Source organism: Macaca thibetana, chromosome 16 (assembly GCF_024542745.1).
Source record: "Macaca thibetana thibetana isolate TM-01 chromosome 16, ASM2454274v1, whole genome shotgun sequence".
Classification (NCBI taxonomy): Eukaryota; Metazoa; Chordata; class Mammalia; order Primates; family Cercopithecidae; genus Macaca; species Macaca thibetana.
Genome location: NC_065593.1, coordinates 38,251,889 through 38,268,750, shown reverse-complemented (window position 1 = coordinate 38,268,750; position 16,862 = coordinate 38,251,889). Strand labels below are relative to the sequence as shown.

Genomic DNA, 16,862 nt, shown 5'->3' with positions numbered 1-16,862 from the left:
TGGTTACTTTTTTAGATGGTATTTTAATAGAAAACCTTCATTTATCCAAACATCCAGAGTACAGGGTTTATTCTAAAAAGTGTTTTTTTTAACTTCTGTTTTTTAGATGGAAAGTTCAAGTAACAAATAAAGGATACTACAACTTAAGAAAACCCAAGGTATGTTGTTAGTGCCTCAGTTGCAAGTAGTTTCAGCTTCATTGCACAAGATACGGCACTCTGTTGTGGGATACAGAGACCTGGTGCTTATCTCAAGGGAGCTGGCTATGGAGCAGAACAGAAACTTACATGCTTACCTCACAAGCTGAACTGTAAATGTGTTACGGGAGTGCACCTGTTCTGCCTAGCTGATGTGGCTGAGAAGATTCAGAGGAAGTGATATGGGAATTGGTCCTTAAAAAAGCAAAGGACTTTCCAGGCAGAGAGTGCAAAGCATGGTTAGCAAGTAGCAAATAATACAGAGAGAGCAGATCTGTATTTTTAAAAGATACTCTGGAGATAATGTGAAAATAGCTTAGAAGCCTGTACTAGGCAGAATCAGGATGAGGACAATGCAAAGACATTTTAGAGGTAGAATTAATCAGTACTTAACAACTGATTAGTATAAAGGGAAGAGAGAAAATACATATTACTACTAGATTTCTAGTTTTTGTAACTGGATATATGGAAATGACTATAAGAAAAATACCAAAAATACCAAGTTTCAGGTTTGGGTAGGAAGAAAATGAGATAGAATTGAGCATATCAATCTAAAAGTCTTTGAAGTGTTGAACAAGAAGTTGGAAGTTTAGGCTTATTGCTCAGGAATAAAGACAGAGCTAGAGATGCAGATTGAGGAATCTAGACTGGGTTAGAAAGTAAAATAAACTGGGGTGGGAGCGGGGGAGTAGCCCAAGTTGTGGGATTCATGCCCGTAGTTATCAGCCTTTGAACTGAAACTTTATTTCTGATAATTGTTTAAATGCTGAGAATATGGGGAGTGAGAAGGGAAAAGAGGGTCAAGAACTACATCTTTTTTTTTTCTTTCTTTTATTTTGGAGACAAGGTCTCGGTCTGTCACTCAAGCTGGAGTGCGGTATTGTGATGACAGCTCACTGCAGCCTCGACCTCTGGGACCAAGCGATCCTCCCACCTCAGCCTCCCAAGTAGCTGGGACCACCAGCATGTGCCACCATGCCCAGATAGTTTTTATTTTTGTTTCTGTTTTGTAGAGAGAGGGTCTCCCTATATTGTCCAGGCTGATCTCGAACTCCTAGGCTCAAGCAGTCCTCGCTCCTCAGCCTTCTGAAGTATTGGGATCAGGCATGAGCCACTGTGTCCAGCCACAAACTACATCTTGAAAATAGGTACATTTAGGTGACACAGATTAAGAGAGGCCACTAAGGGAAACTAAAGAGTGTAGTAAGTAAATAAGGAGAAAACAGAGAAAGAGGATTACAGTAGGTGGGTGATAAACAGCCAAATTAAAGCAGACTTTAAAGAAGAGCATTTGGGGAACTCATGCATATTTCTTTGCTTCTCTCTCTCCTTGCCACTAAAATCCCTCTAAAATGGGGATACAGATCTTGTATAGATCTTTGAGAAGGCACAAAACCTTAAGGAGAAAGAGATCACAGCAGTCTTCAGAAGCCAAAACTAGGAAGGTTCACATAATTGAAAAAAGCTCAAAAGTGCCTACACTGCAGAAAACCAAGAAAGAAACCAGTTTATTGAGCAGAACCAAGCAAAGGCTTAGGAATTCAGGTCACTACATCACTCAGAGAGCAGTAGTATAGAGTGGGTCTGAAAATAGAAGGAGTGAGCCAAAGAAGCTGTTTGTCCCCTTTCCCCAGCTTCACGTGGTCATTTACTACCCTCCTCAACTCAGGTAGTAGATTGGAGGTTTACTCTGGAAAGTTTAGAGAGTCTCTAGCCAGCTAATGCCATACTGAAAACAGATTTAGTGCAAAGTGAGATCACTGGCCCTTTTCATCCACTCAACTTCAAGAATAGTGGCAGAGAGTATTTCTCTCTGGGAAGCTAACTTGCCCAAGGAAAAAATTAACAGGTACCAATATTTGGGTGTCCCCTAGCAAAAGGACCAGATTTTTGCACTGTAGTCCTATAATGAAGCTTATACTGTAGCAAGACCTGCTTTTGGATGCAAAGTTCACAGTTTGCCTTTTTTGCCTTACTCTTAAAACATGAACATATACAGCCAAGGATTGGAGGCACAAGCAGGCATTTAAGGAAGGCCTCTATCATGAGAGAGCCCCAAATAAGAAGAAAGAATTATAGGAAACACAGTCCAGGAAGCTGAAGGAAGTCAGGGAGTGGGACTAATGTTCTCAGAAAAAAATGAAAATATTTATAGAATAGGGTTCTATAAAAGGAACATTCAGAAACACACACCTCAAAAAAGGCTCTGACAAACTAAAATTCAGTATCAGATTGGAAAGTACAATTGAAGACACCACTCAGAAAATACAACAAAAAGCAAAGGAACTGGACATGGGGGCACACGCCTGTAGTCCCAGCAACTCAGGAGGCTGAAGCCAGAAGATTGCTTGAGTCCAAGAGTTCAAGGCTGCAGTGAGCTATCATCGCGCCACTGCAGCCTGGGTGACAGAGTGCAGATGAGACCCCCATCTCTAAAAAAAGAGAAAAAGAATAAGTAATATTTAAAATTTAAAAATCAGGTGCGGTGGCTCATGCCTGTAATCCCAGCACTCTGGGAGACTGAGGCAGGCAGATCATGAGGTCAGGAGTTTGAGACCAGTCTGGCCAACATGGGGAAACCCCGTCTTTACTAAAAATACAAAAATTAGCCAGGTGTGGTCGTGGGTGCCTGTAATCCCAGCTACTTGGGAGGCTAAGGCAGGAGAATTGCTTGAACCCGGGAGGCAGAGGGTGCAGCGAGCCAAGATCGCGCCACTCTACTCCAGCCTGGGCAACAGAGCAAGACTCCATCTCAAAAAAAAAAAAAATCAAGAAATAATCTGATTATGTTACTTAGAAATATAGAGATAAATACCAGAAGAAAAAACTATGGAAAGAGCTGTGGGAACAGGAATTACAAATGAGGAGTAGACAGAAAATTGCAGTGTTTCCTTTGAAGCCTTGTAGAACTATATAGCTTATTAAAGTGGATTGCTTTGATTTATTTTAAAAAAATTAAACATAAAAAAAAGAGAAAGTATTGGAGATCCTTTAAAATGGTTCCTGTGCTCAGAAGTATTTGTCAGTTATCATAGTGCCTGAAATACCAACATTAGAGATGTGTTTCTCTTTTTGATAGAAGCCAATCTAATAGGTACGAGGTGATAGCTCATTGTGGTTTCCATTTGCAATTCTCTCATGATTAGAAATGTTCAGCATTTTTCCATATGCAGGTTGAATATCCCTTATCCAAAAAAAGGTTGTGACCAGAAGTATTTCAGATTTCTGATTTTTTTGGATTTTGGAATATGTGCAGAATATATACCCGTTGAGCATTTCTAATCTGAAAAGCTGAAATCCAAAATGCTCCCATGAGCATTTCCTCTGAGTGTCATGTCAGTGTTCAAAAAGTTTCAGATTTGGGGACATTTCAGATTTCAGATGTTCGTATTAGGGATGCTGAACCTGTATCTGTTGGCCATTTTTATGTCTTTTGAGAAATGTCTCTTCAAGTCCTTTTGCCCATTTTTTAATAAGATTATTGGTTGTTACTGAGTAGCTTGAGTTCCTTCTACATTTTGGAGATTAGTTCCTAATTGAGTGTATGATTTACAGATATTTTCTCCCAAGCTGTGGGTTGCCTCTTCACTCTTGTTTTCCTTTGCTGTAGAATCTTTTTAGTGTGATGCAATCCCTTTTGTCTATGTTTACTTTTATTGCCTGTGCTTTTGAGGTCATATCAAACCAAATAACTGCCCAGGCCAATGTCATGAAGCTTTTTTCTTACATTTTCTTTTAGTACTTTTATAGTTTCAGGTTGTACATTTAAGTCTTTAATCCATTTTGAGTTGATTCTTTATAATGGGTAAGATAAGGGTTGATTTTCATTGTTCTGCATGTGGATATCCAGCTTTCCCAGTACCATTTATTGATGAGACTCTCCTTTCCCTATTGTATGTTCTCGGCACCTTTGTCAGAAATCAATTGGCCATTGATATGTGTATAGGATAGGCTTTCCTATCCTATCTCATTGGTCAGTAATAACAAGTGTTGGCAAGGATGTGGAGAAGACAGAATCCTTATACACTATTGGTATTGCAAATTAATACAACCATTTTGGGAAACAATATGGAGGTTTCTCAAAAAACTGAAACTAGAATTACCATTTGTTCCAGCAATTCCATTTATAGATACATACCCAAAGGAATTGAAATCAGTATATCAAACAGATGTCCATGCTGCCATGTTCATTGCAGCGTTATGTACAATAGCCAAGATGCAGAAATAACCTAAGTGCCCATCAGTGAATGAATGGTTTTTTTAAATATGCCATATATACACAATGGAAAACTATTCAGACTTTAAAAAAAAAGAAAAGGAAAATCTATCATTCTCGGCAATATAGCTGAACCTAGGGGACATTATGTTAAATAAATAAACCAGGCCCAGAAAGACAAATATTGTATGATGTCACTTATATGTGGAATCTAAAAAATCAAAACTCAAAGTTGAGAGTAGAGTGATGGTTACCAGAGGCTGTAGAGGGTAGGAGAGTAGATGGAGAAAGGGGAGACATTGGTTAACAGGTAAAAAGTTAGATAGGAAGAATAAGTTCTGCTGTTGCACAGCTTGGTGACTATAGATAATGTATATTTTCAAATTGCTAAAAGAGAGGTTTTTTGTTTTTTGGGGGTTTTTTGAGACGGTCTCACTCCATTGACCAAGTTGGAGTGCAGTGGCGTGATCACAGCTCACTGCAGCCTAGACTTCTTGCGCTCAAGTGATCTTCCCATCTTAGCCTCATTAGTAACTGGGACTACAGGCACATGCCACCACATCCGGCCAATTTTATTTTTATTATTTTCAATAGAGACAAGATTTGTCTGTGTTGCCCAGACTGGTCTCAAACTTCTGAGCTCAAGCAGTCCACCCACCCCAGCCTCCCGAGTGCTGGGATTATAAGTGTGAGCCTAAAAGAGAGGATTTTAAATGTTCTCACCACAAATACATGATAAGTATTTGAGGTGATGGATATGCAAAAAAAAAAAAAAAAGATGTATTTCTCATTCATACCAGGATGTATTACTATTCAGTAATAAAGTGGAGCTGAGTATTTAGAAATATTTATCAGAGATCATTCCTCCAAAGAAAGATGGACAAAGTTTTACACCAGTTAGATGATTCAAATAAAAAGACATGTTCTTCAGCCATGTGCTGTCAAAAATAAATACACTACAATCAAGTAGTGTCTGCTTACCTCTATAGAAGAACATCCAAACAATCAAATACAAGAAGGAACTTCATTTATCTATACATTCAGGCAAGTATTTTGTGCCCGTCTGGTGCCAGGCACTGTCCTAGGTGCTGGAGTTTCAGTGATGAAGGCCTTGCCCTCATGAAGCTTATATTACCCCACTCTTAGTTTCTGAATAAAGGACGCCTAGAAAACTAGAAAAAAAAATTCAGTTAAAAAATAAGGTACATTAATGTACATTGAAATATTTTATTTAAAATAAGATGTTTATGGGTTTTGTTTAAAAGAAAAACTAGGATTGAAAATTATATTTTGGCAGTGAAGGGACAGACATTTAGTTCCGTAAGAGATGAATGGGAAAAGGATAAAAAGAACAAATGACCAAATTTAGACTTAACCATCAAAAGGAGGAAGAGCATCTTTGATTTGGAGGAAAAAGGTACACTTGAGTAAAGTCAGAATGTTTAGATGGCAGAAAGAGAGCAGGAGAATTCATACCTTTCATACCTGAGGATCTCATTTTTTTCAGTGAGGCAAGAATCAAGATCATCTGAACATAACAAAGGCAAGGGAGCAAGTTACCAGGGACTTGAAGAGAGTTGTAAATTTTGAAATAAACCACTAGGGAATACAAGAAAGGGGTCATCGAAAGGGTTACTGTGTCCTATTAGCGATTGTGTCCAGCCATCCTTAGAAATAACTTTGTAACAGGATCATAATTATGAGATTCTTACCAGCAATGTCCAGCAACCTGGAAATAGAGCAGAGAAAACAGTTTGATTTAGAGAAGATTAACAAGTAAGGCTGGCCAGGCGCGGTGGCTCACGCCTGTAATCCCAGCACTATGGGAGGCTGAGGTGGGCGAATCATGAGGTCAGGAGCTCGAGACCAGCCTGGCCAACATGGTGAAACCCCATCTCTACTAAAAATACAAAAAAAGTAGCCAGGCATGGTGGCGGGCACCTGTAATTCCAGCTACTCGGGAGGCTGAGGCAGGAGAATCGCTTGAACCCGGAAGGCAGAGGTTGCAGAGAGCTGAGGTCGCGCCACTGCATTCCAGCCCGGCGACAGTCTGAGACTCTGTCTCAAAAAAAAACAAAGCTAAATTGAGAAGAGGTCAAGAGAGTGTTGGAACGAAGGATGGTGTGGAGTACAGTCGTTGAAATGGTTGACCTTGGAATCCAGGCCGCATTGGGAAGTAAGATAAATTAAGGTGAGACCAGTAGCCTGGGTTGGGACTAATAGAAGCTGAGAGCTTGGAGGCTGTGATAAATGTAAAGAGCAAATGTAATGGAAACACAGGCATGAAAAGCCTGGAAGCATCAAGTAGAGCCATTCTAGATGGTAAGGTCTGAGGTGTAGCATATAAAACAGAAATGGAATATGAGATTCACATCTGTAGTTATATCAGCCTTAAATGGAAGCTTTATTTCTGGTAACGTCACCGGACAGTATAAAATGGCCATGTGAAAAGTAAATGCAGAAAGCATCTCCCTTTACAAAAGAACACAAAGACTAAGATTGACATTTAATTATGACTCAGGCTTAGGTGGAATCATAGTCTGTTGCTTATTCTTACCCTTTCTCACAGGAATTCACAATGAACAACTATTTTTCTGTTGGACCTGATGCTCTCATGGCTCTCAATTTTCATGCTCATCGTGAGAAGGCACCATCTCTGTTTTCTAGCAGAATTCTTAATAAGGTGTGTTGGATAAAATAACATTTCCTGCTTATCACTGAAGGTACAGTAAAAATCAATAGTTCAATTATATTTAGCACTTTTAGATTCAGATTTAATTAACTTTTTACCTGCTCTGTTTTGTGTAGGATCGTCAAATTAGATCTTTTTTTTAAATTAGATCTTTAAATGTACTTTAGCAGGCCGGGCACAGTGGCTCATGCCTGTAATCTTAGCACTTTGGGAGGCGGAGGCAGGTGGATCACTTGAGGTCAGGAGTTCAAGACCTGCCTGGCCAACGTGGTGAAACCCTGTCTCTACTAAAAATACAAATTTAGCCGGGCGTGGTGGCAGGTGTCTGTAATCCCAGCCACTCGGGAGGCTGAGGTAGGAGAATCTCTTGAAACCAGGAGGCAAAGGTTGCAGTGAACTTAGATCATACCACTGCACTCCAGCCTGGGCAACAGAATGAAGCTCCATCTCAAATAACAAAACAACTTTATCAAAGTATAACATAATTCTAACAATTTTTTTAAATTCAAATTTGGGGTGTTTTATAGCATATTTTGCTTAGATGGCAACTAAATGGAATATATGATAGTTTATCTTAAATGGCAGCTAAAATTGGAAGGAAATTTTAGGCAGACTAAATTTTTGGTGAGGTCATTAATGGAACAGTAGATTTCATTGGTTTGAAAAACCTCCAGAAGGCAGATGAGATAAAGAAAAGAGAAGCTTGTTTGCCACAGCTTTGAACTAAGGTCATATCTGGTTTCTAGTACAGTTGATTCCTTTGATGTAGTTTTGCTTAGGAATTTTTTAAATAACGTTTGGTGATTGACCAACAGGATATCAAAAATAAATGCAAAGCAATTGTGTTCCTGGTTCTGTTTTACAAATATTTCAAGTTTTGAAATAGTTCCCTTTTATTAATGTAGTTACTAAGGTAATATGTATTACTATTTATACAATTGATAATTAACTCATCTCAGTCCTTACATCAATCTTTCTGTATTCGAAAGTGATTAGAAAATGTTTGTTAGATTAATATGCATTACTCTTCTTAAGTAATCTGAGGTACTAGGAAAAAGTGGAATTTTCTAACTTGAATATTTTTCTTTATAAAATACAACTTTTTTGATAAATTGGGAGAAAACACCATTTAGAAACAAATCACTTGTAGGTTGGGTGTGGTGGCTCATGCCTGTAATCCCAGCACTTTGAGAGGCCAAGGTGGGCAGATCACGAGGTCAGGAGATCAAGACCATCCTGGCCAACATGGTGAAACCCCGTCTCTACTAAAAATACAAAAATTAGCCAGATGTGGTGGTGCACGCCTGTAGTCCCAGCTCCTTGGGAGACTGAGGCAGAAGAATCGCTTGAACTCGGGAGCCAGAGGTTGCAGTGGACCGAGATCGCACAACTGCACTCCAGCCTGGTGACAGAGCAAGACTCCATCTCAAAAAAAAAAGAAAAAACCACTTCTATCCCACATTTCCCCTGAGAAAGAGACTAATTACACTTAAATGAAATGGCCTGTATTGTCATCTTCCATAAAAGAAGGATGAGTAACCACAGTTCACCTAGAACTTTTAAACTATTAATAGCTTAAGAGAATAAAATGTGAAATAACAAATGATGCCAAAAGTATCTATGATATATTAAAGGCATTTTTACATTGTGTTTTAATTATAGATTTCCATTGCTGCTCCTAGTGGATTCCAATTTTACCCTTTGAAATTACTAGAATGGAGGTGTTGGATAGGGCCAGAGGGTGCACATCAAAAGTATCCCTTTTGGTTGCCCTTCTTTTCATCAGCATCTAGTCTACCGTAAGGAAAATGCGCTTCAACATTCTTGAAGGGAGCTTTGATACAGTGTATTTTTTCTTAATGTTTACAGGGTTAGACTGTTTTAATATTATGTTTTCTGTCCATTTTTCATAGGCGGTTTACTTATTTTATGGAACCAAAGATTGTTTAGTGCAAGAATGTAAAGATTTGAATAAAAAAGTTGAGGTAAGCTATTAACTCTTTTTATTTTTTAAAGTTTTAGGTGGTCTCTGGATTATGAAGACGTTTTAAAAAGAAATGCTAAACTAACTTTCTGTTAATATATTTTGCCAGCATACATAGAGTATTTATTTGTGTGCCAGGCACTTTGCTACATGCTTTATACACATTGTCCCTCTAAATTCTCTCCACAATTCTATAAGGCATGTATTATTACATTATACAGAAAGCTATTTTGAATGAAGTAATTTGCCCAAATTCTCTCATTTAATGCCTAAATACACATGTGATCAAGATGTGAACCCAGATTTATGTAAATCCAGAATCTGTTTATTAGGATGAATGGCCTCCATTCATACATGATAAATAATTTACAGTTATCTAATACAGTGCCTGACTCAACATAAAGACACAGAGGAAGTTTAAATGGAAAGTTTAATTCAGATTACTTTTGTGGGGTATCTCTCTTACATACCAGAATAAAAATGTGTAAATAGTAAAAATAGAATATTAATGATTGCTTATTGCGAGAGCATCTCTGACGTTATGATATGGCAGTCTTATATATATTCCTTGCTTGATTCCAAAAAGAATCTGTAATGGTTAATAGCAACAACAAAGACGTTAATTCAGAGCAACCTAGAACTGATAAAATAAAGAGATCATAAACAGCTTGGGAAAGGAGACAATGAGCAGGGAGTAAGGAGGCTGATTATACGTTAGTCAAGGAAACATGTTGCCGTTAGGCATAACGTTTAGCTCAGAGTCTCTAGGCAGCCATGGCGTAGAAGCAAGAACAACATTTTCTGTTAAAAAGAGTGTTACGGCCGGGCGCGGTGGCTCGCACGTGTAATCCCAGCACTTTGGGAGGCCGAGGCAGGCGGATCACAAGGTCAGGAGATCGAGACTGTCTTGGCTAACATGGTGAAACCCCGTCTCTACTAAAAATACAAAAAAAAATTAGCCGGGCGTGGTGCTGGGCGCCTGTAGTCCCAGCTACTCTGGAGGCTGAGGCAGGAGAACGGTGTGAACCCGGGAGGCGGAGCTTGCAGTGAGCAGAGATCGCGCCACTGCACTCCAGCCTGGGTGACAGAGCGAGACTCCGTCTCAAAAAAAAAAAAAAAAAAGAGTGTTATGTTACTTTATCATATTTTATTTTTCTTGGCTTTGATAGTATTGGTAGAGTAAAGCATGCAAGCACATAAAATAAAGACCTTTATTTTATTGTCTGACATTTTATTTATATAAAAATACAAATACTTTTAATTATACAGAAATAAAATAAACTGTATTTACATACCTACAAAATAGTCATTGTCCTCGATACTGGAGGTACAGTGATAAATCCCTTGCTCTACATTTACAGTCTAGGGTGAAGAAAGGTATTTAAACCAGTCTGGGCACAGTGGCTCATGCCTGTAATCCCAGCACTTTGAGAGGCCAAGGTGGGAGGATTGCTTGAGGCAAGGAGACTAGCCTGGGCAACATAGTGATACTCCACTTTTACAAAAAATAAAAATAGCTGAGCATAGTGGCATGTACCTGTGGTCCTAGCTGATCAGGAGGCTGAGGCAGAAGGATCACTTGAACCCAGCAGGCAGAGGCTACAGTAAGCCGTGATTGTACCACTGCACTCCAGCCTGGGTGACAGATTGAGACCCTGTCTCCAAGAAAAAACCAAAAAGATATTTCACACATTGCAATGCAGTATGAGAAGTTATGTAAGAAAAGCATGTGGTCTTACAGGAATAAATAACTGCAATACGTAACCTAGGAGCTACAGAGACTAGGGAAGGTGGCAGTCTTTCTGGAAGAAGTGACAAGATGGAATCTGAAAATAAGTAAGAGTTAGCTAAGAGGAGGAGGAGGGTAAGATTGCTGTAGGCTAAAAACAGCATGTGCAAAAGACCCAGAGGCGCACATGGCATGTTTGAGTGAGTTCAAGCTGGAGCATAGCTTTCAGGAAGGAAAGTGACAAGAGCTGAGGCTAGAGAGATGGACAGAAGTCAAATCACAGAGTGTCATATTTGCCTGGTATTGGAGTTTGGATTTCATCATGGGCATTGCAGGGTTGAAGTGAAGCCATTGAAGGGCTGTAATTAGAGGATGACATATTTGCATTTTTAAAATGTCGATCCAATTGCTCTGTGAGGGATGCATAGGAAAGTAACGCTAGAGGCAGATAGGCTAGATAGGAACTTTTAGGGAAGAAATGGTGGAGAGAGAGAAAGACATAGAAATAGCATCAACTGTTTTTAGTGATTAAGGGGATGTGGAGGGTAAAAAGTCAAAGAAATCAAAGATAACTGGCAGGTTTCTGGCTTAAACAGCTGGGTTGGGGGTGAGTTAACCTACTTACTAGGAAAGAGTAAGTAAGAGTTAGCTAAGAGAAGGAGGAGGGGAAGATTGTTACTCTTTCCTGGTAAGTACATTGGGGAACAGGGAACAGATTGCAGAAAAGTTGCTTGTTCAATTTTTTACATAGGAGTTTTTGGTGCCAGTTCATGGACATGTTTTGGAGGCAGTGGATAGATAGATCTGGCCCAGTTTACTTTCCTGAAAAGGAACATCCAGGGAAGTAGAGTCTGTGGTTCCCAGGAAGCAAAGGGAAAGAAGATTTTAGGAAAAGAGGAAGGGGGTCAGCAAGTGTCAGGTACTACTGAAACAGCAATTTAGATAAGGCCTGAAAAAATCGCAGGGCTCAACAAAAAGGACATTATTGATGATGTTGCAAGCAGTTCCACTGAAGAGATAGAAAAGGCCAGATGAGAGGCCCTGAGTGAGAGGTAGGGAGCATCTTCTACATGTGCGTCTCTCACATATAAGCACATTTATGAAAATAGATGTGAATTCTAAATGGATGTGTATGGAAATCATGTACCCTGTAGTCACTATCTGTTTGTATTTCTTTAAAGCTAGAACTGGATGGTGAGCGAGTAGCACTGCCCAGCTTGGAAGGTATTATAGTTCTGAACATTGGTTACTGGGGCGGTGGCTGCAGACTATGGGAAGGGATGGGAGACGAGACTTACCCTCTAGCCAGGTATGTACATTTGTGGTCTGTTTTTTTATGTCACTATTTTATTTAAAGCAATCTCTTGTTTATAGACTTTAACATTTTTCCTTAAATTTTCTTTTTTGTATATCTCATTAGTTATAGTATTTTTAAAGTTGATGGTCCAACTGTGTTAAAAAGTAATTGCTCTAGCATAACTGATTTTGTTTTATTGCATCATATAATCCGTATTTTCTGTTTCCAATTTTAGGCATGACGATGGTCTACTGGAAGTCGTTGGAGTATATGGGTCTTTCCACTGTGCTCAGATTCAAGTAAAACTGGCGAATCCTTTTCGAATAGGACAGGCACATACAGTGAGGGTAGGTGAAATATGGCTGTAACAGGCTAATTTGTCCCAATCCATTTCTAAGCTGTTGATACGTAAAGTATACATGCCATACCTTTCTTTAAACCGTGGTTTATGGCTCATGCAGCTGGTCACTGTACACCAGGGGCTAGAGTGGGATGAGGAAGAAACAGAAACATGGCTCAAGCTCCATGAGATAAAACATTCACTTGAAAAAAGAATTCCTTAATCAATTAATAAAAACATATTCAGATTAATATTTTCTAAAAATGAAATGCATAAGGGTTAAGGGATTGTGGATGGTGTTATTAAGGAAGACCTGTCTAAATTTTGGGGGACTGACTTTTAAACGTTATTTGTTCCCTAATATCAGCTGATTTTGAAGTGCTCCATGATGCCAATGCAGGTGGATGGGGAGCCTTGGGCCCAAGGGCCCTGCACTGTCACCATAACTCACAAGACACATGCAATGATGTTATATTTCTCTGGAGAACAAACAGATGATGACATCTCTAGTACTTCGGATCAAGAAGATATAAAGGAGACTGAATAGATGGATGAGGGAGTGAAAACTTTGCATAGAATCCTCACGCAAGTAGATGTATGTTCATCCAAAAGTATTAATAGAAATTCTCTATCAGCTATTTAGTCTTAATTTCACTAGTAGTATTATGGGTATACATTTTTGTAAATAGCATCCCCAAACCAGCCAGCCTTCAGTTATTTACAAACATTTGTTCCTTTTTCAGCAAAATACTTCAAATGAGTAGTATTAACTTACGAAAAGTCAAAAAAACTTACATGAGAGTGAAAATTTGTTATGACTGTTTTGAGAGTGGGACTCGCTCTGAAGTATGTGCTGTCTCATTTCTTATTTTTGAACCATGCATATGATGGACGCACAATGGATGGACACATTATATCTCCAACAAGGTGTGGGTGGAAAGATCATTTCCATCTTCATTTTTAATATGGTGACACCATAGCATTTTAAAAATTAACCTGCTTTTTTGAAAGGAAATGATTACTGTCAAACCACCATGGTTAATCGTGGGCATCCTCCTGCAGCATGCCTCTTAAAATTTTCTGCAACCCAAACCAAGTATATGTATTGATTTCTAGGAACCCCCAAAAGGAGAATAGTAAAAAAAGATCATACTTAAAATTTGTATTATAATTTTTATTTTAGGAACTTATTCAGACACGTAAATGTTGTTTAATTCTGTAGGTAACCATTTGAGCTGAAATTCAGGATCTTTTTTATGACACCAGTGTAGCCAAAAGAGAAGCAGATAAGTGAATTGGTAAGAAATAAGATTCAGAGCACTTTGGATTGTAAGTTATAGGTTCTGAGCTGAACAGTTTATCACCCTCTCTTTTTATTAAAAGACAGTGTCAACACTTCAAAAATTGTGCTTAAAGGAAACTTAATGGTGAGATTAATTGCTTAGGAAAAGCTCAAGGCTGACTGATAAGTTTTAAAACTTTAGTGGTCTAGTAGCATTTTGAAATACAGTAGTCTTTTAACAGAATTTCCCCTTAGGGAGGTAAGTGGACAGAAATCTTTGCTAAAATGTTTATATCATATTTATTTTAAAATGAGAGATATATATTTTTAAATTATTTATTATTTACCTTGTGGTATGATACCTGTGTTTAGTGTTTACGTTCTGTAGCTTTATTTAATAAGTTAAATTGATCACATAAATTCTGCTAGTCACAATCAGATAGAAATTTAGTCTATTAAGTAATTAAAATTTTAATTTAAATCTCCTGACAGATATCTAGACATTCTTATTCTTCACAAATATTCCTCATTGTATTGAAAAAAGAAGGAGGGCATGAAAAGCACTAGGGAACTACTTTTGGATAACTGAAAGCTTTGTTTCATTGTTTTATTTGCCCCTCAATTGCCACAAACTTACTGAAGTGCCAGTTTCATGGTTCCCATTAGAGGGTGCTTGTTCTCTGCTGTTGACCAGCCCATCCCTTCATTACCCACAGGTAGGCTGACCCAGTGGGCATCTAGCCTGGTGTTTTTCTGACAAATGGCCCGTTTGTAGGCATTGTGCTCTTTCATGACATTAATCTCTGAAAGATCAGAATGTTTCCCCCAAAATACCATTAGCAGTCTTTGAGGGTCTATTATGAATCTGTCATCGGTGAATTGCCATAAACCTAAGTTTGCCTCACCTCAGGCCCAGACCATGTTTTCGAAGAGCAACTTAGTAATGTATACAGTAGTCAGTACATTTTATGAAATATTTTATTTTGCTAAATTAACCTCTTCCAGATCTCCTCGGGTGATCTTAAATTCTAGTCTTGAGAAACTTTATGAGCAGATCTGTTTTCAATTTATTTATACACCTTTCATGGTAGGTAACCATGGCAGTGAGGATGGCAGAGTTTTATTTTTTTAATGGGCCAATCATGTTCTGAGTATTATGAGGTTTATATCCTTTCATTCATGATCAAAATTGTTAAAGATATCACATTTTAAAAATACACTGTTAAATTCACTTTGCTGTAGGTTATAGTTTACCTGTTATAAAATTCATAGTGCTAATTATAGTAGAAGCAAAGTACATCAATTTAGGATGTCGGAATTAAAATAATCACAATAACTAATATAGTTTTTTAATTGTGAAAACTACAATTAAAAATTGGAATTTTAATACCAACCATAATATTACATTATATTTAGAACAGCTTATGTAAAATGCCCTCATTTATCTAAACAAGTTGATTTTTTTGGTTATTGTAATCTAGTAAGGTTTTTGCGTCACTACTGATCTGTCATGAAGTTTTTCGGCTGGCTTATTCACTCATTTAGACTTCATTTAGGGAAGCTATTTCAGAATACCATATCAAAACGTATCATCTTGTTTTTGCAAAATTCACTTACTTTTTTGGGCACATTTACCCAGCATTTCAAATAAATGTATAGGCATGTGTCTTGTTTAAATAAGTACAATTTATAAGACTTCATGTTTGCAAGTTACATATTAGGGTAGTGATTGTTTATATTACCAGGGATTCTACACTTTACCAAAAAAATTGCCATAAGATTTTCCTGTTCCATTTTAAATTGTCTTGATATTTAAAAAAATAACTTCAACATTCTCAGGAAGAAATACATGAAGTAAATCATATCTCCATGTCTGTTTCCAGATTTCTCTCATCTTTTTACTATCCCAATACATTCCTTACTCCTATAAATGTAGTGGCTTAAATACTGAATACCTGGCAGCTCTTATAGATCCCGTAGGCAGATGATGATAATTTTCAGTGTTTTGTCATGTTTAATAGAGATCAAACTGACTTGTGTTTTAAAATACAAGTTTTCTACTAGTAAGGTAACATGATTTAAGTGTGTTTTAGGTTTTCTGCAACAATTAGCTGTGAACCCCTAATGTAGCTAATGTTTATACAAATTTTATAGTCAAAATTATTGATTTTTATTTTTTTAGAGTGTTTCAAAAACATAGTGTTTGCTTTGTGAAATACGTTTGCTTAGAGTTATAGTCTACTGTGACTCAGAAATTGTAAAGTCAATTTGCGTTGTAAAAATGAATACTACCAGCATGTCAAAAGAAAAATAATTTGCATTTGTAATATAAAGTAAAATTGTATTTAATATATTTATTGAATTTTAAATTTGCATTAACTTGAAAACTTTAAAGGTTATACTAAAAGATTAATGTGGACCCAAATACATAATTTGTTTGGCCAAAAAGGTCATTAGAATGGGTAATGGTTTTGTGTGGTTTTCCTTCAAAATGATAATATTGAAGCAAGAACCAATGTTTTATATTGATAATTTTTTTAATATTTCCACCCAGTTGAGGACAGTGGAATATAAGTAGATTTATTTAAAATATCTAGATATTTTAAAGAGAAAGAAAAGGTTGTTTATCCCAATCTGAATTCATTCTCAGCAACAAGACAGAAAAGGTGGGGTTTGGGTTTTGCTTTTAAACAGTGTCCCCCTGTCTTTTTTAATTTTTCCCTTGAAGCCTTTCTCATGTTCCTCAGAGTATGCTCTGCAGGCTATCTGCAGCATCAGAATGCCTGGGCAGGCTGTTGAAAATATGGATTCCTGAGCCCAACCCTTAACTTAATGATTCCATGTCTCTGGAGACGCAACATAGAAATCTGTTTTTATTACCAAGCACCTCAGGTGATTCTTAAGCATACTGAAATTTGAAAGCTTCTGGTCTGAACCTCTTGTATTCACCTAGGGCTTTTGCTAGGTGCGATACCATGCCGAAAAATTGAATTAATTGTATGTTCTTAAAATTGTTTTTCTTCTACTTCACTATCCTCTTCCCTCAAAGTCACTTTTCTAAAAGAACTCTATGAAAAACTTGTTTGTATCGTACCCAGATTGATATATTTGTCTGAACTCTGTTA

General features: G+C 37.6%; 1 protein-coding gene across 3 annotated transcripts in view; it reads left to right on the top strand.

Moving 5' to 3' along the window:
• The window catches only part of DGKE (diacylglycerol kinase epsilon), a 30,618-nt gene extending 15,720 nt beyond the window's left edge, over positions 1-14,898 (top strand). Inside the window, exons 7-13 of one of the 3 annotated variants that reach the window (XM_050764686.1) lie at positions 107-158; positions 6,983-7,096; positions 9,019-9,090; positions 12,000-12,127; positions 12,351-12,462; positions 12,823-13,050; positions 13,678-14,898. In XM_050764686.1, coding sequence (XP_050620643.1) covers positions 107-158; positions 6,983-7,096; positions 9,019-9,090; positions 12,000-12,127; positions 12,351-12,462; positions 12,823-13,002 — 658 coding nt within the window. In that variant the 3' untranslated portion in view covers positions 13,003-13,050; positions 13,678-14,898. Of the gene's footprint in view, positions 1-106; positions 159-6,982; positions 7,097-9,018; positions 9,091-11,999; positions 12,128-12,350; positions 12,463-12,822 lie in introns of all 3 variants that reach the window. The other 2 variants (XM_050764687.1, XM_050764688.1) reach the window with 2 other exon arrangements.
• The last annotated feature ends 1,964 nt before the right edge of the window (positions 14,899-16,862 follow it).